This window comes from Bos grunniens, chromosome 7, assembly GCF_055505025.1.
Source record: "Bos grunniens cultivar Pamir isolate PY7600 chromosome 7, Bosgru_T2T1.0, whole genome shotgun sequence".
Classification (NCBI taxonomy): Eukaryota; Metazoa; Chordata; class Mammalia; order Artiodactyla; family Bovidae; genus Bos; species Bos grunniens.
In genome coordinates, this window is record NC_141171.1 from 6,049,633 (window position 1) to 6,073,953 (window position 24,321).

Here is a 24,321-nt window from a genome sequence, read left to right on the forward strand (position 1 = left end):
CAAGAGGGAGGGGACACAGGTATACCTATGGCTGATTTGTGTTGATGTTTGGCAGAAACCAACACAATACTGTAAAGCAATTATCCTTCAATTAGAAGAAAAAAAATCAAAATGTATCTTTTTAAAAGGAGAAAAATGGCACACTGCCTTCAGACAAATGGCACAGGATCACTTACCTAGGAGCTATCTCTAACTCTACTCATAAGCTTTCATGAACCTCTTGAGGGGGGTTTTCTTACAAAGTGCTCAAAAAACAAAATGACTTTTTCATGTTTCAAAATGTAGGGGCTTGCTCCTTGGGAATTTTGCTGAGTCTTAAGAAAGAGCCTGGGGACTTTGCTGCCTCAGGGCCTTCGCAGCAGCTGTCCCGCAGGTCAGCACACACTGCTTGTCTTGTCTGGTCCAACTAGTCCCTTCTCAGTGTAGTCTGCCTGGCTTGGCTCTCACAAGCTGCCTGAAGGGTCCCTCCCCTGGCTTTGTCATGGCCTCAGATGGCTATAGAGCATGACCTTTTATACCCTGCCTTCCTAGAAGCACAAGCCTGCTCACTTTTACACTCAGTACCAACTGGGGTATCTGGAGGAACCCTGACCATCAGTAGGTGGCCATAGAACACCTCTGTGTCATCTTAGAGGCAACAACGCATCTGTGTTTCTGACTGAGAGTAAAGTAACTTAGCAGACTGGTGTTTGGGACATCCTGGTCAGGCTAAGGGAGGAAGTGCTCTTAAATCAAGCTTGCTGCTCTGCGAGACCAGCAGCCTTTTGGCCCCGCCCGCCAATGGTCACAACCGGCCCTGAAAAGGATCCTTTGTAAACTAAGCCGCCCACATCCCCCCAAACAGATGATGCACAAGGTTGGCCTCTCTGTGTGCAGAAATGCGGCCACCAGATGCCGCTGCGTCTGGGTGTTTCTGATTCAAGCGGTTGCCGGGTTCCTTATTCAGGTCAACCCTGACCTGGGTTCAGGGTGTCGGGTTTCTGGCGCCGTTTTAAACAACGCCGCTGCCTACAGGCTCCAGCTGGGACAAATCAAGATCTCGCTCACCGGTACAGTTTTTCTGACGGGGTGCTGGCTCCTCTCTGTAGTTCTCCCAGGTGACCTTGGGCACCAGAGCTGTCCAGACCTGCTGGGGAGACAGAGCACATGAAGTTTTGAGGTGAGGGCTGCTTGGAGCTGAAGGGCTTCTTAACTTCAACCCGATTTAAAAAAAAAGGAGGGGGTAGGGGGGCTGACACTCAAATTTGGGCACAGCGGGGAACCATGAAATGTTCCATTTCCTCCCCAAACAGCACCATCTATTTCCTAAAACAGATGCCGCAGGACTTTTGCACATGCTGCCCGCCCCCACGGCCAGCCACCCTGCCCACCCTGTGTGGCCCAAATGGTACTGTCTCAATGTAGTGGCTTTAACCTTTCAATCCTCCTTTAACCAATACCCCAGCCTTCCTAAAATGGAACCCTGGGGCTGGCATCTGGAGCTGAGTGATCCTGGGAGTCGCTCAGCCCTTCTGGGTGTCAGGCTGTTCTCACAGAAAAACAGGAACACACCTTCTTGCTGTGTGAGGATGGGCAGGTTAAATTATATATCCCGCTACAAATCTTCTGTTTTGCAAGATCAAAAGCTTGGGAGCTAATTTACGATAGCCAAGACATGAAAGCAACCTAAATATCTATCAACAGATGGATGGATAGGGGAGACATGGTATAACTATACAATGAAATATGACTCAGCCATAAAAAAGAATCCAACAATGCTGTTTGCAGCTACATGGGTGGACCTAAAGATGATCATCCAAATGCAGTGCCGTCAAATAAAGACAAATTTTATATGGGTATCACTTACATGTGGCATCAGAAAAAATACCACAGATGAATTTATATACTAAATAGACTCACAGACATAGAAAACAAACCTATGGTTACTGAAGGGAAAGGATGGGGAGAGGGATAAATTAGGAGTTTGGGATTAGCAGATACAAACTCTTACATATGAAATAAACCACAAAGCCCTCCTATATAGCAATGGGAAATACAGTCAATATCTTGTAATAAACTATTGTGTGCCAAGTTGCTTCAGTGTGGCTGACTCTCTGTGACCACATGGACTGTAGGCTGCCAGGCTCCCCTGTCCATGGGATTCTCCAGGCAAGAATACTGGAGTGGGTTGCCACGCCCTCCTCCGGGGGACCTACCCGACCCAGGGGCTGAACCCATATCTCTTACATCTTCTGTACTGGCAGGCAGGTTCTTTATCACTAGTGCGAAAGAAAAAAGAAAGTTTGGGGAACAAGACAGACGTGCTGGTTGCACAACCTCAGGAATGTGCTAAATGTGATGAAATCTTATACTGCGCAATGGACTCTGAGCACCCCCTTCTTGACAGTGACACAGGGAGCCTCCTACCTGCAGCCTTCTCAGCTCTCTCGGCCCGCAGGCGCCCAGCCTCCCGGAGCACGGCCATGGCCTGGATGGCGGCCCGGAGCACCGCCCAGCGGAACACGGCCACGGGGTCCATGCCGATGAGCTCCCGCACGTAGGAGCTGTCACTGCCCCGCAGGAGGGCCACGATGTCTGGCCGCATGTAGTCCATGTTCTTCTCTCGGAAGTCCTGGTATGGGGAGGATGGTAAGAAGGGTGGTGGGTGGTCCCTTGATAGTGTTGGCTGAGGCCCTAGGGTCAGCTCGGGAAAGGCTGGGTGGGGAGCGGGACCCATTTCCACAACAGAGAGGGGGTTCCTGCCCATGGGGCCCTCGAAAGCAGAGCCAGGGGTTTGACACTGGGTCTGAGTGCCCTGGAACCTCGCCAAGCAAAAGCAATAAAGAGGGGGCATAGAGCAAGCATCTGAAGGAAAGGATCTCCAGGGTACCCAGGGGTCCCATTCCCATCCCCTGAGCGGAGCACAACTTGATTGACAGTGGAGACAGATGGCTACGTACCTTGATCTGATATTTCACCTTCCCTGCAAAGTGCTGGATGATGAAGGCCGGCTCCATGACGGGGGTGCCGAGGAAGTATCTGTTGTCCTCGTGCTGCTGTTTGAACTTGGCCAGCAGAGTCTGGCTTGTGGCATGTGGAAAGCTGGGAAGAGCACGGGAGACCTTTAACTGCAGGAACTGCAGCCGGTCACCTGCTCTGTATTGGCAGGTTGCAGGCCTTCCGTGGAGGAGGCAGGCAGGTGCTCGGGCTGCAGTGGCCTGGGCACGAGGCTGAGGGCAAAGTGATGCCCTCAGGGCTGGGGAGCAAACTTGAAACAGGCAGGGCAGCCCAGTGCCCCGGCCCATGTGAACGTCTGGTCTAGGGAAGATTGTGCCCGGGGCCCATCATGGGCAGCTCCTGGAATAATCCCAGGATGGGGGTGGCTTCCGGTCTCGGGTGCATCTGTACCTGGGTCTTGCCCATGCTCCCGTTAGAGGCAGGGGCTGGGAGATGGACGAAACAGGGAGGTGAGCGGGGCCTCACTAAGGGAGCCGCTGTATCTGGCTATTTCGGCCTCCCAGGAAGGAAATGCCGCAGCCGGCTTTGGCATCCAGCCTGAGCCCTGCCTCACTGCAAACTCGGGCAGCAAGGTATGCCTCCGAACCCCTGATGCCTGGGTTTCATGGCTTTACAGGGCGTAGAGGGGGAGACCCTGTAGCTATGAGGTACATCATTGCCAGGGTCAGGGTGTGGAGAGCAAGAGACCCGTTCACTTGGTTGTGGAAACAAATAACATCTTCACACGCTATTTTAGAAAATCCAATTCAATGCCCCCCAAGCCCCTCTAAAATCATGATGAACTAAAACAATTAGATTTTATTTTTTTAAATCTTGATTTTTTTGGGGGGGGCTCACCATGGACTTTTTTTTTTTGGCATCCATTTTTATTTATTTTTTGGCCATGTCCCAAAGCACGCAGGATCTTAGCTCCCCAACCAGGGATTGAACCTGTGCCCCCTGCATTGGAAACACAGAGTCTTAACCACTGGACTGCCAGAGAGGCCCCCTAAAATAGCAAGATTTTAAACAAAGACAAATCCGACCAGGCTCAGCCCGGTCCTGCCTTGCATGCCTATCCCAGATCTGGCTCTGGGGAGTTTGCTGGGAGGGACAATGAACCCTTCCAAGTGCCCTGCTCCTTCCCTTATCTGAAAGTTTTCTCCCTGGATTCTGGCCTAGAATGGATGTGTCTGTCCTGGATGGGACTCAGCTTGAGGCAGGTGGTGAACCTCATTCACCCCAGGCCTGAGGGGACGCCGGCAGCAAATGAGGGGCCTGATAAAAGCTGCTGATAAAGAGACTTTCCAGTGGATAAGGACCCACCTTGCAATGCAGGAGATGCAGGTTCCATCCCTGGACAGGGAACTAAGATCCCATGTGTCGAGGAGCAACTAAGTCTACGTGCCGCAACTACTGAGCCCTGGAGCCACAGCTCGAGAGTCTGTGCACCTCAACAAGAGACCCCACAGGATGCGACAAAGGTCTCACATGCTGCGACCAGGACCAGACACAGTCAAAAGAAACCCAAACCCTCAAGACGGGTCTGCGCCCTGACACACTGAACCTGCGAATGTGGCCCTAGATGCAGCCAAGTCAAGACGAGCTCTTGAGGGGGCTCTACTGGCACTCCAGTGGCTAGGACTCGGGACTTTCACAACCGAGGGCTCATGTTCAACCCATGGTTGGGGAACTAAGACCTCACAAGCTGTATGACGCGGTCCCCACTCTCCCCTAGAAAGATGAGGTCATTAGAGTGGGTACTAATCTAATAGACTGGAATCTTTATAAGAAGAGGAGATGAAGCAGAAGGACAGAAGATGATGTGACTACAGAGGCAGAGACTGGAGTCACGCGGCCACAAGCCAAGAACACCTGGAGCCCCCGGAAGGTGGATGATGCAAAGAAGTCTCCTTCTTGGAGGGAGGGTGGCCCTCCCACACCTTGGTTTTGGCCCATCAAGGCTGATTTTGTGCTTCTGGTCTCCAGAACGGTGAGAGAACAAATTTCTGTTGTTTTAGGCTGTCCTGCGATTTCTGGAACTCTGGCTGAGTGACCAAGCACAAAGCACCTTAAAAACACCCTCTCCAGCCCTCATCATGTCTTGTGGATGAGGGCCGGCAGGCTTGGTGGAGCATCTTGTATCCAGGGCCCTGATTCCACTCCCTGCCCTTTGTAAGGCTGCACCAAGCCTGTGACTGGCTTCTAGATTCAGGTCCCACAAGTCTTTCCCAAAGACTCCTGGGAGGGCGAGGGTGTGTTCCTGAGTTCACAGCTCTTGTGAGTGTTGCTAGTTCTCTGGTGAATGGCAAATGTGGGGTCAAGACTTGCAGCCACACGAATCTGAGCAACCCAGAAGTTCCTGGGGTGGAATGGATTCAAGTAAGGCCCTGGGGCTGCAGATCCGGATGCATGGACACTCACTTGCTCTCTTCGTCCAGCAGATAGAAGAGACCGGTGGGCTTCTTGCTGATCAGGTGGATGCAGCCCACGTTGTCTGTGTAGTCGATGTTGTGCCAAGAGATCCCTTCGCTCTGGTACTCCTCCTGTGGGGTTCAAGGGGCATCTGTTACGTTCAGCATTTCAGGGACACAGTAACGTCTACGTAGCACATGTCCTATGTAAAAAAACTTTATTTATATATGCACATACATATTTATATATAAACGTGCAAATAACATAGAATGCGTATTAATATACCAATAGAAATACATCAATAAATACATAAAATTATTTGATAAGTAAACAATTAGCAACAGGGAACAGGAATGCACATTCTCAAAGATCTTCAGTAAGTCCTCTACATACGAACCTTCAGGTGGTGAACCTTCAAAGCTGTGACTGTGCGTTCACATGTCCAGTCATGTGAGTGAGCTCACGTGTCTGGTGCACACTGCCACCTGCGCACACCCTCTGTAAGTGGCTGTGCAGCTCGCCCTCTGCCTTCTGCAGCTGACAATCTTCAGTTCTGTCATCTCCCACCTCCCCTCTCTCCTCCAGTCAGTAACTCTTCTTGCCAACTCACTCCATGCCAGCCCCCGTATGCCAGCTGTTGTACTGTACTACTGTACTTTTCAAAGTACTAGAAGATTAAAGATACCTTCTCCCTTTTTTGCGTTTGTTTTTTTATGTATTATCTGTGTGAAAATTATTCTAAACCTGAAACAGTACAGGTTTGTTTTAACTGGGTGTGTGTGTGTGTGTGCGCTCAGTCGCATCTGACTCTTGGTGACCCGATGGACTACAGTCCCCACCAGGCTCCTTTGGCTATGGGATTTTCTAGGCAAGAAAACTGGAGTGGGTTGCCATTTCCTCCTCTAGGGGATCACCCCAACCCAGGGATAGAACTTGCGTCTCTCCGGCACTGGCAGGAAGATTCTTTACCACAGCACCACCTGGAAAACCCAGTTAGGTGCCTAGGCTAACTCTGACTTACTTTGTTTGTACTATCAGAACAGAACTCGTTCATGATGTAGGGGACTTACTGCATAAAACCAGAGTGCTTAAAAATCACGCTTAAAATCACCCAGGGGTCAGCAAACTTTCTTTGTAAAGAGCCAGATGGCAAATATATTAGGCTTTACAAGTTAGATGGTGTCTGCATGATACTCAGCTTTGCTCTTGTAGCATGAAAGGAGACACAGATGCTGTGTTGACAAAGGGGTGTGGCTATGTGCCAATAATCTGGGGCAGCCCCTGCTCTTATATGAATGTCCCGACAATCATATAATATGAGAGACCCATATCACTTTGAACTTTCTAACAGCCATGTTTAAAAATGTGAAAAGAAAGCAGGTGCAGTTAACTTAAACAATACAGTTAACCCAATACACCCAAGGTGTATGATGTATGTCAACATCATGACATGTGATTTAACTGACATAAAAAATTACAAACATGGCCTTTTACCAGCGAGACAAAAATGCCTTTTCTTTTATTTTCTGGCCATGCAGGCCATGCAGCATGGCATGCAGGCTCTCAGGTCCTGGACCAGGGCTAGAACTCATGCTCATTACAGGGGAGCTGACTGTGGCTCAGACCATGAACTCCTTATTGCAAGATGAACACTTAAATTGAAGAAAGTAGGGAGAACCATGAGACCATTCAGGTATGACCTAAATCAAAGCCCTTACAGTGGAAGTGACAAATAGTTTCAAGGGATTAGATCTGAGAGAGTGCCTGAAGAACTATGGACAGAGGTTCGTGACATTGTACTTGAGGCAGGGATCAACACCATCCCCGAGAAAAAGAAATTCAAAAAGATTTGCAAAATGGTTGTCTGAGGAGGCCTTACAAATAGCTGAGAAAAGAAGAGAAGTGAAAGGCAAAAGGGAAAGGGAAAGATACACCCATCTGAATGCAGAGTTCCAAAGAACAGCACAGAGAGATAAAGCCTTCCTCAGTAATCAATGCAAATAAATAAGAGGAAAACAATAGAATGGGAAAGACTAGAGATCTCTTCAAGAAAATTAGTGATACCAAGGAAACATTTCATGCAAAGATGGGCACAATAAAGGACAGAAATGGTATGGACCTAAAAGAAGCAGAAGATTATAAGAAGACGTGGCAAGAATACACAGAAGAACTGTACAAAAAGATCTTCACGACCCAGACAACCACAATGGTGTGATCACTCACCTACAACCAGGCATCTGGGAATGAGAAATCAAGTGGGCCTTGGGAAGCATCACTACAAACAAAGCTAGTGGAGGTGATGGAATTCTAGCTGAGCTATTTCAAATCCTAAAAGATGATGTTGTTAAAGTGATGCACTCAATATGCCAGCAAATTTGGAAAACTCAGCAGTGGCCACAGGGCTGGAAAGTGTTTTCATTTCAATTCCAAAGAAAGGCAATGTCAAAGAATGTTCAAACTACCACACAATTGCACACATCACACACACTAGCAAAGTAATGCTCAAAATTCTCTAAGCCAGCCTTCAACAGTATGTGAATTGTGAAGTTCCAGATATTCAGGCTAGATTTAGAAAAGGCAGAGGAGCCAGAAATCAAATTGCCAACATCTGTTGGAGCATCAAAAAAGCAAGAGTTCCAGAAAAAACATCTAACTTTGCTTTTTTGACTACGACAAAGCCTTTGACTGGGTGGATCACAATAAACTGTGGAAAATTCTTAAAGAGATGGGACTATCAGACCACTATACCTGCCTCCTGAAAAATCTGTATGCAGGTCAAGAAGCAACAGTTAGAACTGGACATGGAACAACAGACTAATTCCAAACAAGGAAAGGAGTATGTCAAGGTTGTATATTGTCACCCTGCTTATTTAACTTATATGCAGAGTATATCATGCGAAAAGCCAGGATGGATGAAGCACAAGCTGGAATCAAGATTGCCGGGAGAAATACCAATAATCTCAGATACACAGATGATACCATCCTTATGGCAGAAACTGAAGAAGAACTAAAGATTAGCCTCTTGATGAAAGTGAAAGAGGAGAGTGAAAAAGTTGGCTTAAAACTCAACATTCAGAAGACTAAGATCACGGGATCCAGTCCCATCACTTTCAGGCAAATAGATGGGGAAACAATGAAAACAGTGACAGACTTTATTTTTTGGGGCTCCCAATTCACTGCAAATGGTGACTGCAGCCATGAAATTAAAAGACGCTTGCTTCTTGGAAGAAAAGCTATGACCAACCTACACCACATATTAAAAAGCAGAGACACTACCTTGCCAACAAAGGTCCATCTAGTCAAAGCTATGGTTTTTCCAGTAGTCATGTATGGACATGAGAGTTGGATCATAAAGAAAGCTGAGCGCCAAAGAATTAATGCTTCTGAACTGTGGTGTTGGAGAAGACTCTTGAGAGTCCCTTGGACTGCAAGGAGGTTAGGGTTAGGGATACGGTTAGGGTTAGGGTTTAGGAAAAAACCCTAATCTAAAGGAAAATCAGTCCTGAATATTCATTGGAAGGACTGATGCTGAAGCTGAAACTCCAATACTTTGGCTACCTGATGTGAAGAACTGACTCACTGTAAAAGACCCTGATGCTGGGAAAGATTGAAGGCAGGAGGAGAAGGGGACAACAGAGGATAAGATGGTTGGATGGCATCACTGACTCAACAGTCATGAGTCTGAGCAAGCTTCAGGAGTTGGTGATGGACAGGGAAGCCTGGCATGCTGCAGTCCGTGGGGGTCACAAAGAATTGGACTGAGCAACTGAACTCCGTGCAGGGGAATGTGGAGTCTTTTTTTAATGATTATGGAAATTATCTTTATGTATTAAAAAAAACCACAACTTTTTATCTTATTGGAATACAGCAGATTCACAATGCTGTGGTAGTTACAGACGCACAGCAGAGACTCAGCCATACAGATACGTGTATCCGTTCTTCCCCAACTCCTCCCACCCAGGCTGCCCAGGAAGCGTGCAGTCTTAACCACTGGACGCCAGGGAAGTCCCCCAAAGGCCTCTCTCCCCTGCGCTGTATCTTTGCAATCCGCTATGTCTTTTGTTCTTCCTACGCAACTCCATTTGGACCGGCCACATTTCAAGTGAGAAATGTGAGTTTCAGCTAAAAGACATAATAATAAGATTAGCTAAGTATTAGCTAAATATAGGGGCTTCTTTGGTGGCTCAGACGGTAAAGAATCCGCCTGCAATGCAGGAGACCTGGGTTTGATCCCTGGGTTGGGAAGAACCCCTGGATAAGGGAATGGCAAGCCACTCTAGTATTCTTGCCTGGAGAATTCTATGGACAGAAGAGCCTGGTGGGCTATAGTCCATGGGGTCCCAAAGAGTCAGACACGACTGAGGGACTAACACTTGCACTTTCACATATACATGTGTATAAACCCATCAGTTTTCTTTCGTCAGAATCCATCATAGGAAGGACAATACTTGGGTAAAGAAGGTGGGTTATTTTGAAGTGAAAACACCTATTACGTGGGATATCTTCACTGTTGACCGAAGCAAATCCTTACAAGGCAACTCAGCTTGTCTCCCACTGAATCAACTTTCACATCTGAGCAGAGAGAAAGTACAACACTCGCCTGTGGCGTCAAATATCCCTGCCTTTTGCCTCATCTGGGGCCGGGTGGGAATGTTCCCGGACTGTCCCTTTTTTGCAGAGAAAAATTCTGGGGCGGGTTTGATGACAAACCAGGTCCTCAAGGTCCCCAGGGGGATCCCAGTTCTGGCTCATTGCCTTCCTCCTAGGACTGGATGGGTGAATAAGCCAGTATTTCCTTACCTGCTCTAGCTTGAAAATGTGCTGGTTGAAGTAATACTGGAGCTGCTCGTTGGCGTAGTTGATGCAGAACTGCTCAAAACTGTTCCTCTCGAAGTCTTCAAAGCCAAAGATGTCGAGGACGCCGATAGACAGGCACTGGGGGAGATGGCGAGAATGGTTATTACTGGTGAGTACTCCCTTGGCAGCAACCTGTCTGATGCTAAGGGTCTTAGAACCTGTAATATTTTTTTTTTCAAACTTTAAAGCTTGTATTTTGTATATGGGTATAGCCAGTTAACAATGCTGTGATAGTTTCAAGTGAACTGCGAAGGGACTCAGCCTCACATACACCTGTATCCTTCTCTCCTCAACCCTTTCCCATCCAGGCTGGCATGTAACACTGAGTAGATACAACCTGCAATATTAAACAAAGAGCCCTGTGTTTTTGACTTCTGTTTGGGGCTGCACGTGGCCTGCAGGATCTTAGTTCCCCAACCAGAGATTGAACCCATGCCCCCTGCAGTGGAAGCGGAGAGTCTTCACCACTGGACCAACAGGAAAGCCCCAGAGTCCCCTGTTTTCTCTGCACTGGGCCCTGAGAACCGCATCCTGTTGGTTCCCTGGGGCTGCTGAGGGGAGAAACCAGCCTCACGCCTGACCGACTGCAGCCAGGGTCACAGGCTGCCAGCTGAGGAGGTGTGGCCCTCACCGAGACAGACTCTTCCATGTCCTTCTTGTTGAGGAGAGCGTGGTTGATCCGCAGCACAATCCAATCGAACAGCGCGCTGTACAGTGACTTGGCCATGGAGTCACGGGCGGTGATGGCCTGTGGGCACAGAGTTTGGGGTGGGGGTCACACCTCGGCAAGGTGCGCCCCCGAGGTCTGTGCACAGGGAGGTCAAGATGGTGACTTGAAACACTCAGCTCCTCTGATACCTCCCCTTCTCACTCTGCCTGCCGTCCTGTCCGCTCGGACGCCCTTGCACACCAGAGCATGAAGCCCTGACCTGGCAGGCTGGGGTCTGGCCAAGTCTTTCTCGTGGGACGGCCTGCTCCTCAGAGGACCCTGGGGACTGCTGGGGTGGGCACATGGGCTCAGGGAGGGTGCTGTGGGAGAATAACCAGGAGCTTGGGCTGGGTTCAACCCCTGCGGTTCTGGGAGCACCATGGGCCAGGCCACTGTGTGCCTAAAAGCGGTGATTGATATTTACAATTTTTTAAAAAGGCTCATTGGGGTCTAATTCACCTACAAGAAATTCCTTCTTTGTATGCTCTCAGATCTAAGTTGCGACAGGACTTACTCAGCCTGCTATCAAGACCTAGATAATGAGGTCCTCTGGTTTTGTGGAAATGGAGCTGCGTAGGGTGCTGCCCTGTGCCTGGCCTTCATCTCCCTTGCTCAGCTCAGTACCCCTGGGGAGCACCTGGCTGTGGACTCCAGTGACCTGTGGCACCTGTCACATACCACGGCTGAGCACCTTTGCCCACAGGGGCTCCAACTGTCTAGGTATCCATTTTAGATTCTTGAGCAGCTTCTCCCATGAGCTAAAAATACCCCCCTGCCCCCGTGGCTAGGTACTTTCCTGATGCTCCCCAACCTGCAAGTCTAGAGGTGTAAAAACGCAAGAAAAATATGCCACAGAGAAAACACTGAGACTGGGGCAAAGGCTAGAGAGAGGCGTCTTATCAACATGTAGGGACCCACGCAACGGTTATAAAGGTCACACTCTAACCCAGGGGTCAGCAAGCTTTCTTGGGCAAGGGCCCGTGAGTCAACATGATCAGCTTTGTAGGACAGCTCTGCCACTGCAGCAGATCATCATGTGCATGAATGGTCGTGGTCAAGTGCCAATAAAGTTTTATTGACAGAAGCAGGAAGTGGGCTGGGTTTGGCTTGCAAGCTGCAGGTGGCTGTCCTCTGCTGGTGAGAACCAGTGTGCCCACTAAACAGCTCAACACAGAGATCATCACACGTGGCTCTAGCTCTGTCCCTTGAGCTGTATAAGCTGGTTTGAGCTTCCAAGGTTCTCCTCTGTCAAACTGTGCTGTTAAATGCTCAGTTGTATCCGACTCTTTTGTGACTTCAAGGACTGTAGTCCGACAGGCTCCTCTGTCCATGGAATTTTCCAGGCAAGAATACTGGAGTGGGTTACCCTATCCTTCTCCAGGGGATCTTTCTGACCCAGGGATAGAGCCAGTGCCTCCTGTGTCTCCTGCATTGCAGGTGGATTCTTTACCATCTGAGCCACGAGGGAGGTCAAATTAGGGGCAGGAAAATGACCACCCATGCCAGCTATTTCTGAAGGCTCTCCCTATCGCCACCCTGAGCACCCATGTTTTTGGGCCTGGGCACCCCATGAGAACCCAGGGCAGCACTCACCTCGCTGAGACTATAGGGAAGGATGAGTTTGTCGTTGGAGGTCACTGTTTTTCTTTTGGTCAGAACTTCCACCAAGATTTCTCGCTTCACCTGTTTCAAGGTCAAGGAGGAAGAGGGGTGGGGAAGGACAAATTAGGAGTTTAGGATTAACAGATACATTTAATCTATATAACATATATAAACAGCAAGGTCCTACTGTATAGCACAGAGAACTATATTTAATATCCTGTAATAACCGATAATGGAAAAGAATTTTAAAAAGAACATATGCACACATGTTGTTGCTGCTGTTGTTTAGTCACTAAGTTGTGTCTGACTCTTCTGTGACACCATGGACTGTAGCCCACCAGGCTCCTCTGTCCATGGGGATTCTCCAGGCAAGAATACTGGGGTGGGTTGCCATGCCCTCCTCCAAGGGATCTTCCCAACCCAGGGATGGAACCCAGGTCTCTCACATTGCAGGCAGATTCTTTACCTACTGAGCCACCAGGGAAGCCCATATGCAGATAAATATTCATACATACACATACATGACCCACTTTATACCGGAAACCCAACATTGTAAGCCAACTGTATGCTTCAATTAAAAATAAATAAATAAAAGCTTAAAAAAAAAAAAAAGGAGGAGAGAAAAGCTGGAGAGCTTGTTGACTAGATCTGTGTGTCACTGAGGCAAGGCCTGAGGAGGGCGGAAGAAGGACCCCCCGGCAGCTGGGCCAGGAAGTGGGCCCAGAGCCCACCCCCAGGGCTGCCAACCCACAGTGTGTGGAACACCAGTGTGCCTCAGAATGTTCGCACCCACAGGCTTGCTCGATGGCCTAGACTGTGGTCACACAGGCCTGGGTGTCACTGCAGCCCCAGGTGCTGCCTGTGTTTATAGCTGTCGCTGCTGGAGTGGGTTCCTGGTCTGGGTGCAAGGGCGAAGCGAGGAGACTGCTCCTCCCTGACTGCCAAGCCCTGTCCACGGGGAGTCAAGAGTTGGGCCGGGGGAGCTGTCTCCATCTCCTGGCAGACGTACTCGTTCATTCCCATGAGCACGACAGGAGCTGGGGCTCCGGCAGGCAGGCGTACTTTAAAGAGTCACAAATGGAACACACGTTCAGAAAACAGCCTCGGCATCACAGGCATTTGGGGCTGGGTCCTTCTTTGAGCTTCCCCAGTGGCTCAGATGGTAAAGAATCTGCCTGCAACACGGGAGACCCAGGTTCAATCCCTGGGTTGGGAAGATCCCCTGGAGAAGGGAATGGCAACCCACTCCAGTATGCATGCCTGGAGAATTCCATGGACAGAGGAGGCTGGTTGGCTATGGTCCATGGGGTCGCAAAGAGTTGGACATGACTGAGTGACTGATGCTGCTTCTTTGCTGTGGGGGCTGTCCTGTGCATTCTGTTAAATAGCATCCCCTACCCACCAGATGACACTAGTACCCCCCAAATGACTCCAGACATTGTCCAGTGCTCCCGGGGTTGAGGACAATGGACAAGGGGATGGTCCAACCACAAAATGACCTTGCTGATCAAATGGTGATTTTGTTTTTTAAATCATAGTTGATTTACAACATTATGTTAGTTTCAGGTATACAGCAAACTGATTCAGTTATATAAATATATAAAAAACTTTGATGGGCCATTCCAGGGAGGGGCTGAGATGGGAAATGGCCCTTCCCAGAAGGAAGATGCGTCGAAAAGATACCTGCACCCCAATGTTACGGCAGCACTATTTACAACTGCCAAGACACGGAGCAACCTAAATGTCCATCAACAGGTGAAAACGGGTAACGGAAATGTGGCATGAATATGCACGGAACAGTACTCTGCCAGAAAAAGAATGAGATAATGCCATTTGCAGCAATAAGGAGAGACACAGATTTTCATACTAAGGGAAGTAAGTCAGACAGAGAAAGACAAACACCACGTGACATTGCTTACGTGCGGATTCTTTAAAAAAACGATACAAATGAACATATTTACAAATCAGAAATAGAATCACAGGCACAGAAAACAAGCTTATGGTTATCAAAGGGGAAGGGGCAGAGAGAAGGATCAATTAGGAGCTTGGGATTAAAGTATACACACATACATAAAACAGATAATCAACTATACAGCGTATAGCACAGGGAACTACACTCAGTATCTTGTAGTAACTTATAAAAGAATATATATAGAACTGAATCATTTTGTTCTATACCTGAAAGCAACACAACATTGTAAAACGACTATATTTCAATTAAAAAAAAATAAAAGGAGATGAAGAAGAGATGGTCCTTGAGGGTATTATGTTAAGTGAAGTAAGTCAGAAAAAGACAAATACCATATGATACCGCTTATATGCAGAATCTTTAAAAAATGATACAAATGTACTTATGTACAAAACAGAAACACAACAGATCCACAGACACAGAAAATAAACTTACGGTTACCAAAGGGGCAAGGGTAGGGGGAGGCATAATTAGGAGCTTAGGATTAAAATATATACGTTATTATAAATAAAATAATCAACTGCATAGCATACAGCACAGGGAACTATATCAATATCTTATAACGAAAAAGGATCTAAAAAAGATTATATGTAGAACTGAATCATTTTGCTGTACACTTGAAAGTAATACAACATTGTAAATCAACTATATTTCAATTAAAAAAAAAAAAAGGAAATGAAGAGGGGATGGACCTTGAGGGTATTATGTTAACAGATATGTCAGACAAAGACATATTGTGTGATCTCCCGTATATGTAGAATTAAAAAAAAAAAAAAAACAAGAAGAAAACACCCCTCAAACCTCCCAAACTCACAAATACAGAGAGCAGACAGGTGAAGCGTGTGAAGGGGGTGCAAAGGCACAGACTTTCGGTTGTAAGATGTCATGAGAAGGTAGTGTGCAGCAGGGTGACAGTGGCTAATGTGACCGTACTGCATAAATGCAAGCGGCCGAGAGAATCGATCTTGGAAGTTCTCATCCCAAGAGAAAACAAATCCCACAGCCACCGAGGTGACAAGCGTTAACTAGCCTTCTTGTGGTGGCCATTTGGCAACAGATGCTACAGATACTGAATCACTCATGCTGTCCATCTGAAGCTAAAACCAATCATCGCTCGATTAAAAAAAGAAAAGAAATGAGGAAGGGACACGGCAGAGACGGCGGGGGAGGAAGCAGCTGACAGAGGCTCAGCCAGCGCAGGAAGCCTGGGCCTCGGTGGGCGGCCCCTGTGGCTGAGGCCCGGGACAGTACCTTCAGGAGCTGCGACAGCGTGTCCAGCGCCTCGGGGGGCCCGACCTCCAGGCCTTCGTCTCGGCCCGTGGCTCTCTTCCGGTAAGTGATGTTGCCTAGGTACAAGATGGCTGAGAGGATGGAAAAAATCCTGGGGAGAGAAGGAGCCAAGGTTGGGGCACGTCCCCAGTCCCAAGACAGCAGAAGCTTCCAGTGAACTGCGCTCAAGTTTCCAGCGACCTGGGCTGTATTCGTAAAACCAGCCATTCCAGTCAGAACACGCGAACTCCGAAAGATGTCCACTCCTCTGCTGGCCACTCTCTGTCAAACAGGACTTTGGAGGCATGTAGCTCTATTTTTTGGTGGTAGTGGTGTTGGGAGAGCTTAAAAATTTTCTTATGGAGGCATCACCAAAAAAAAAAAATGCACACAGTTCCCCAAGTGTAGTTGCTGTTTTCTTTTTCAGCCACGCTGTGAGGCATATGGGATTTTAGTCACCCGCCCAGGGATCGAACCTGCACTCCCTGCATTTGAAGTGTGGAGTCGTAACTACTGGACCGCCAGGGAATTCCGTCCCCAAGTGTTGAGTTTGATGAAGTATCACCAAATGCAGAGATGCTTGTGACTGGCACTCAGACCAAAAAAACAGAACAACATTTCAGGCCCTGGACCCTCCGCAGCTTCCAAAGAGAAACCGCTGTCCTGACATCTAACACCATCCGTGAACGTGACTTTGGTGAAATCACTTGTACTTACATCGGGCCTGTCATAGAAAAGGTGTAAGGTGGGGGAGTCATGTGTGTTACTGCATGGAGCATTGTTCATTTTTTTTTTTGAAAAGATTTACTAATATATTTTTCTTTTGCTCTGGCCAAGCTGCATGGCATGTGGGATGTCAGTTCCCTGATCAGGGACAGAAACTGGATCCCTTGCAGTGGAGTCCTAACCACTGGACCACCGAGGGAAGCTCCCACATTCTTTATTCTTAATGCTGCCACTTCTCAGCCCTGGCACTGCTGGTACCTGGCTTCTACCCACCTGGCCCCTCCGACCACACCTGCAGTATGACACTCAAAAGAGTCATCAGGCAAGGCCAAGTGTCCCCTGGGAGCACAATCAGAACCCCAGTGAGAACCACTGCTGTGCAGGGTTGGTGCCTGGCCAACTGGGACCTTCTTCTGCATAGCCCCTGAGCTGAGGATGGTTCTTAAGCTTTTTTTTTTTTTTGGTTCTTAAGCTTTTAAAGGGTCATTAAGAAAACAGAATGTAAAGAACATGCCACAGAGATTGAGTGGCCCATGAAGCTGAAAAACATTTGCTGTCTCCAGAAAGTGTGCCAACTCCTGCAGGATATACTGTAACGCGTTGATTTATTTATCTCTGGTTGGTGGGCATTTGGGAGGGTTTCCTGGGGTTGGGGGCTGTTATAGACGAGGCTGCTGTGTGCATTCCTGTGCGTGCCTCTGGCCAAGCACGTGTATATGTTTGGTTGTGTACACGCATAGGCAGTAGAAGCTGCCCAATGGTTGTCCACAGGGCTTGGCCCCGTGGTGTCCTCCTGGCAGCATGCTGGGCAGAGGCATCTCCTCTGGGTGTCCCGGTCACCCGGGAAGGCGTGGAGAATGCTGTGAGTGGTTTTGAAGAATTAAAATAATTTTTAATTGTGGTCAAAAACACATCATATAAAATTCACTTTCTTGGCTGTTTTTAAGCATATGGCTCCATAATCTGAAGTATACCCACATTGTTGGGCAAAAGCCTTGTGGTTTTTTTTGTTTTGGGTAAATATACCTGAGTAAATTTTCTTTTATTAGATTTTTTTTTTCTGCCTCTATTGAGATAGTGTAGCTCTTCTGCTAATTAACAAAATCTGTTAATTAGTCTATTAATGAAGAAATTAAGATTTTTAAATGATGGAGGAATTCCCTGGTGGTCCAGTGGTTAAAACTCCACGCTTTGACTGCTGAGGGCCCAGGTTCGATTTCTGGTCCGGGAACTAAGATCTCACAAGCTGCGAGGGTGCGGTCGAAAAAAAAGAAAAGGATTTTTAAATGATGAATGACCTTTGAAAAGCCCTGTTTTTGTTTTTTTAAATATTTATTTATTTACTTGGCTGCACTTGGTCTTAGGAGCAGCATGTGGGATCTAGTTCCCCAACCAGGGACCGAACTGGGGCCCCCTGCCATGGGAGCGTGCAGAGTCTTAGCCCCTGACCACCAGGGGAGCCCCGCCCTGCGGTTTTAACTGGCATCTCCCAGTGCCTAATGGTGACAGTCCTCTGTCACTCGGGCTACTCTCCTTAGCGAGGTTCCCACCGGGGGTAGGTCAGATCTCTGAGTGACCGGTAACTTCAGTTAGGGGGAGGTGCCTGGCTGGGCCCACCCACTTACTGCTTCTTGGTGGCAGGAAGGAAGCCCACCATCTCCATGGCCTGCTTGAGTCTTTCGAAGTCATGCTTCAGGTCCTCTCCATCTTCGATCTTCAAGTTATGCTGAAAAACAAAGTCGGCAGTGCTCTGGGTACTTCTGGGCTGGGGAGGGTGGTGTGTGAGGATGATTTTGGCTGGAACCGATGGGGCAGGGCTGGGGAGGCAGGGAATGAATGGGTTCCTTTATGCCACCCCGCTCTGGGCCTCCTTGGAGCTGGTTTGGGGGCTGGAGAGGGCCAAGGCGGACGGCCTCTGACCCCCTGGCAGAGCGTAAACAGCCCGTGGGGAACAGAGGCCGCGTTTGTGGTTGGGGCTTGAGGCTATTTACCTGGTTGAGGTAGAAATAATCTTCAGGCTGCTTGAGCTGAAATTCCCGACGCTCTTCCTCGCTGACGCCAAGTAACAAATAATAAAACACGTGGTAGTTCCTGTAGGTCAAAATTAGGAGAAAAAAGTTGTTTTTGGAGGCTGAGCGATAGCTACTCGTCAAACCACTACTAATATTGCTTTGGAGACCAGGCCAGGGAGGAAAAAGCACCTCGATTATGTACAAATTGGAGACAATAAGTCGATTCTTATGATCTTTTTTTTAAAAAAAAAAAACAAACTCCAAAAATCAAACCACGAGCTTCTCCAGTGAATAGATTCCTCAGAGGGTGGGCACCTCTCACTCATTGGTGGACCAGAGATGATGCTAATCTGACCACATTTCAGCAGACACCCAAGCACCCACTCCAGGGAGAAGCCCCAGGGAGGCACAAAAATAAGCAGGAGAAGGTGGCAAAGCTCATGCTCATAGGAGATCCATGAGGGCCTCCTGTAGATACTCCCCGTCTCAGGACATCTGCTTTTCTCCTTCATAGGGAAGAAGGCAGACATCCGGGATCATCAAGGAAATACCCCCCTACCTCTCATCCTTCTCCTGAGAGACCAGGCGAGACTTTTCAAGCAGGTACTTTTCGACAACCGCTCTGTCATCAAGCAGAAAAAGAACCAAGTGTTACACGCTAATGCCGTTTCCCTGAAGAACAAGAATGATTCATGACTGTGGTAAAGCCAGCTGCAGATTAACAACCTTGGACCCAAGGTAAGCACAGGGACGAAAGGGTGATAGCTCTGAGTGTCGTAAACAAGCAACCTAAATGTCGTAAATACTATTTCATTCTTAAGGTAAACACTGTTGTCGTAAATGCACCTCACCCTACTGCTCACCCTACTGCTAGAATCTATAAAAATAAGGGACCTGGGCTGGCCACTTCTGCCCTACACACCGGATGTGGGCTGACAGTTGTGTGGAAGCCCAACCTGGCATCACTCGGGATGGCCCCGGGGGTGGCAGGAATTGAAATGATTAGACCCATGTACTCACGAATAACACTGGAAGGTTGAACCCTGCTTCCACCATCTCCCCAGCCATGAAGTGTTTCTCCAATTGAAAATTGATATACAAGATAATGGATTCACTTTTCTATTCTTCTTAAAACAGCTTTACTGATGATTGTATATGATCAACTATACATACTCAAAAGCATGCACCCAGATGAGTTTTTCACTGGGTCCTTCCATAATCTGTACATAATTTTCAAAACCAGCTTTAGAAGGTATAGCTGATGCACAACAGATATAACGTGTGTGAGTGCATGAGCTGTGACACATGTGAATCCCTGAGAGCCCACCACCATGACCAAGACAACGAACACATCCATAATCCCGAGAAGACTCCTTGGGGCCTCTGTCATTCCTCCCTGCCATCCACCCCCGAGCAGCCATGGACCAGCCCCTCTAAAGATTACTTTGGATTTTCTATAATTAAAAAAAAAAAAACCCAAAAAACCAAAACACTCATTTAGTATGTATAGTTAACTCTTGAATAACACAAGTTTGAACTGTGGGTCCACTTATAGGTGGATATTTTTTTCAATAGCAAATGCCATAGTCCTATATCATCTGCGGTTGGTTGAATCCACAATGTGGAACCACAGATATTAAGGAGCTGGGGAACTGGGGGAACCTCGGATATACAGGGCCGACTCGAAGCCATCTGCAGATTTCTGACTAACCCCTGCATTGTTCAAGGGTCAGCTGGATACTGAATCTGCCTTCTTTCACTCAACTCAGTGGTTCTGAGATTCTGCCACTTGGGAGCATGTTATCAGAACTTCATTCTTCTTTATGGCTAAGTAAGGGCTTCCCAGGTAGCTCAGTACTAAAGAATCTGCCTGCCAATGCAGGAGGCGTGGGTTCAATCCCTGGGTGAGGAAGATCCCCTGGAGGAGGAAATGGCACCCCACTCCAGTATTCTTGCCTGAAGAATCCCATGGACAGAGGAGGCTGGTAGATTATCCATGGGGTGGCAAAGACTCAGACACGACTGAGCAAATTGGCACAACAGCCTACATGTCTGCTGCTGCTAAGTCGCGTCAGTCGTGTCCGACTCTGTGTGACCCCATAGACGGCAGCCCACCAGGCTCCGCCGGCCCTGGGATTCTCCAGGCAAGAACACCGGAGTGGGTTACCATTTCCTTCTCCAATGCATGAAAGTGAAAAGTGAAAGTGAAGTCGCTCAGTCGTGTCTGACTCTTAGCGACCCCATGGACTGCAGCCCACCAGGCTCCTCCGTCCATGGGATTTTCCAGGCAGGAGTACTGGAGTGGGGTGCCACTGCCTTCTCCGTGTCTACATGTCTAGACACACATTTTGTTTATCTGTTTATCACTTGACGGACATGTGCTGGGCCCGGGTCCCTGAGGCTGTGTTGGTCCTGGGGCAGGAAAGGGGTACTCACACAGCCACACCCGCAATGTTAGTAGAGACATAAGACATTTCTTGGAGCTCTACTGCGAGGTTCTAGGCACTGTTTTGCTGAGATTAAATACACTGGATTTAAATGCCCTCCGGGAGGGGCACTGTGGCTCCCACTGATGGAGGAGGTCTTAATGTATTGTCCAGGACCCCAGAGGAGGGGGGTGGCCTGGTGGGGACCTGACTCTCATGGGATCTGCTATCATCAAGTATGTGAGCTGTACAGCTCTGCAGGTCACCCTCATCTGAGTTCATCCTGTAATACAGAAGAGGGAGCTGGGGATTAGGGCCCTGGTCCCAGGCCTGCTGAATGCTTCCAGACTGTCTCCAGGACGGCAGTCTTCTGGCTGCAGCCTTGCGCAAGCGCACACACACACTGAATGGATGGATGCATGCGCACACACCCCGCACACATGGGTTTCCAAAGGCTCAGCATGCGCGCGTCCTCTCTGCTTTCAAACTCCTATTTTCTTCCATTCCCTCCTCTGAGCAGTAACTTGTAGTTCTCAGCAGTTTTGTTTTCCTGGGCAGGGAGGCTGCCTCTGGTCCTAGACTCACGTTTCCATCTCTATCTGTGGCCAATTCTCTGTGCTGTCTCGCCACATGGGCAAGGACAGTGTCCCCTCAGGGGCACCGAGTGTCATCTAATGGGCCACAGCCTTTGGTGATTACTCATGAAGCTGGGCCCCTACAGGGGTGATCTTGTACACAGCCAGGGATCCCCTCCATACTGAGCCCTTGATCCCACAGGAACACGAGGCCTTGCAAATTGGGGAACTGGGGGGAGGTGTGGACTGCCCTTGACCCTTGGCCTTGTTGGAAAGCGGCATCGAAAAGTGTCACCTGCCCAAAAGCAGAACCAGGTCTGGGCCTGCTCCCTGCAAGCTGGTGGCAGCCACTCCCTGGACAGGAAGTGCACCTCCTTCCACCCAGCGTGGGCAGGCCACCGTCAAGGGCTGAGGCAGGACCTCCTTTCCTGAATCCGAGGCCATAGACAGGACTCTGCAGCTGATCTATGAGATCCAGCGGCCCAGGACCACAGCTGCCCTGAGCCTGACAAGAGCCAAGGTGGGCAGGGCAGGCTGGCTGCTTAGCTGAGGGCCAGTCCTGCTCATGTGCTGGGCCAAACGGTGGCCCCCAGAAGACACGTCCACCTGGAGCGTGTGACTATGATTCTGAAAAAACACTTTTGCAGATGGAATTAAGTGAAGGACCTGGAGATGGGGTTTCCTTGGGGGCTCAGCTGGTAAAGAATCTGCCTGCAGTGCGGGAGACCCAGGTTTGATCCTTGGGTGGGAAAGATCTTCTGGAGAAGGAAATGGCAACCCACTGCAGTATTCTTGCCTGGGAAATCCCAGGGACAGAAGAGCCAGGCACGCTACAGTCCACAGGGTCGCAAGAGTTGGACACAACTGAGCGACTAACACTCTCATCTTTTTTTTCTAGAGATGAGATCCTCCTCCATGGTCCAGATGAGCCCTAAACCCAAGGACAAGTATCCCAGAAGACAGAAGAGGAGATCATAGAGAAATTCAGGGGAGAAGACCACGTGGAGACTGAAGCAAAGACTGGGGTGATGGGGCTACAAGCCAAGGGCACTGGGGCCCCCAGAAGCTGGAAGAGGCCAGGAGGGATCCTCGCCTAGAGCCTCTGGAGGGAGCATGGCCCTTCCCACACCTTGATCTTGGACTTCTGGCCTCTAGAACCACGAGAGAATAATTGTTTTGTGCTCTTATTGTTGTGTGCTGACTGGTCTGTGATACTCTGTTTCAGCAGCCATGGGACATGAAATGGAGAGCGCAGGAAGGACTGATCTGGGCGGAGAACAGGGGCATCGAGGCTCCCACTGGCAGCAAAGGCCCTGGCTTCTGGCCTGCAGAGCCAGTCCGGGACCCAGGAAGATGTGAGGCAGCCTCTTGGTGTCTCTGCTCCCAAGGGAGCTGCTGGAACGAAAAACAGTTTGTTTCTGCATCTTGTACTTAGTAAGATACCATGGGCTTCCCCTGATAGTCAGAGGCTCTGCAATGTGACAGATACAATATGGGCCCATGGGAGAAAACCAGATTTAAAATAAGGAGGGAGGGGCAATTCCCTGGCAGTCCACTGGTTAGGACTCTGTGATTTCACTGCTGTGGCCCAGGTTCAACCCCTGGTTGGGGAATTAACATCCCAGAAGCCTCGAAGCACAGAAGAGTAGGATAGAATAGAATAAAATAAAGAGTGAAGGTCTTTCTGGAGAAAGGGCTGAGACCTGCGGGGCAAGTGGGGGAAGGAGAGTGGTTCTGCCCACGCAGAGACCAAGCTGGGCCCAGTAGCAGTTGGGAAAGGACTACTGGATGGCCCATGGAAGGCGGGGGCCATGGGGAGAACTGCCCAGTCTTGAGTGTCCCTGAAGGGCTGAATGAAGGGCCAGAGGAGATGTTGCCTTTATCGAGGGTCTCTCTCCCAACATCACTTAAGAGCCTGGGCAGAGGGGAAAAAGGAAAGAAGCCAGAGGTTGAAGGATCTGGGAAGAAAACATTTCTGTCCTTGTCTTGAACATGGACCATCAACTGAGATGATCATCAGTCAGGTTTAGGCTTATTTTTTTGGCCATACTGTGAGGCATGTAGGATCTTAGTTCCCTGACTGGGGATTGGACCCGTCCCCCTGCAGTGGAAGCATGGAGTCTTAAAACCACTGGACCAATGGGGAAGTCCCAGTCAGATTTAGATGGACAGAAGAACCCAGGTATTTTGAAATCAGTTCTCCTGGAGGACCTCTGCCTCCCCAAAACACATGAGCCTTCTTGTGGCCTCCGTGGGCCTGTTGCTTGGATCTCCCCGCATCTTAACATTTAAGGATTCTTATTCTACTGCTCAGAACATCACCTGGAGCCTTTGCAAATCCCACCGCCACTGTGGACTCTCACACCACAATGTGGAGCAGGAAGGGTTCCTTTAAGTCACCAGGCAATGGACATTGTGCCCAAATGTCTTTCTTTATCCCCCACTGTGAAATAGTTTTATGGCTCATAAGCCCTTTGCGTGTTAAACAAAAATCCAAAACACTATGCAGTATTAAGTCACAATTATATTTTTTTAACTACTTGAAACTACCCAGAACGTACATCTTAATAGGAAAAAAATCCTACAGTATTAACTGCGGAAATCACAGTATGACCAAATAGATAATTCCTTGTAACATCAACTCAATGCATAAGGCTTCCAGGTATTTCTATTAGCATAACATTGCACAGGATACAAATAAACACAATTTCTTTTTTGGTTTTTTTGGGGAACACAATTTCAAAGTTGCACATTTAGTTGAAGTAACTGTACCTTCACCTAAGGA

At 48.6% G+C, this 24,321-nt stretch overlaps 1 protein-coding gene and 1 long non-coding RNA gene across 31 annotated transcripts in view; one reads left to right on the forward strand and one right to left on the reverse strand.

Annotated features, from left to right (window-relative positions):
• Positions 1 to 24,321, reverse strand: part of MYO9B (myosin IXB) — a 107,821-nt gene that overhangs the window by 28,930 nt on the left and 54,570 nt on the right. For 20 of the 30 annotated variants that reach the window (XR_015166526.1, XR_015166525.1, XM_086408570.1 and 17 more), the window contains exons 4-14: positions 19,095 to 19,157; positions 18,515 to 18,614; positions 18,149 to 18,249; positions 15,780 to 15,909; positions 12,551 to 12,640; positions 10,880 to 10,996; positions 10,192 to 10,326; positions 5,401 to 5,522; positions 2,940 to 3,081; positions 2,407 to 2,611; positions 1,048 to 1,129 (exon numbers count right to left, since the gene is read on the reverse strand). Coding sequence is in view for 28 of the 30 variants with exons in the window: in XM_086408570.1 (XP_086264696.1) it covers positions 1,048 to 1,129; positions 2,407 to 2,611; positions 2,940 to 3,081; positions 5,401 to 5,522; positions 10,192 to 10,326; positions 10,880 to 10,996; positions 12,551 to 12,640; positions 15,780 to 15,909; positions 18,149 to 18,249; positions 18,515 to 18,614; positions 19,095 to 19,157 (1,287 nt within the window). In the remaining 2 variants the exon portion in view is untranslated. The remainder of the gene's footprint in view (positions 1 to 1,047; positions 1,130 to 2,406; positions 2,612 to 2,939; positions 3,082 to 5,400; positions 5,523 to 10,191; positions 10,327 to 10,879; positions 10,997 to 12,550; positions 12,641 to 15,779; positions 15,910 to 18,148; positions 18,250 to 18,514; positions 18,615 to 19,094; positions 19,158 to 24,321) is intronic. The other 10 variants (XM_086408572.1, XM_086408571.1, XM_086408564.1 and 7 more) reach the window with 1 other exon arrangement.
• On the forward strand, positions 16,483 to 22,723 carry LOC147368164 (uncharacterized). The gene is made up of 3 exons (XR_015166528.1): positions 16,483 to 18,277; positions 19,050 to 19,273; positions 22,435 to 22,723. It is a non-coding gene; the product is annotated as an uncharacterized LOC147368164 (long non-coding RNA).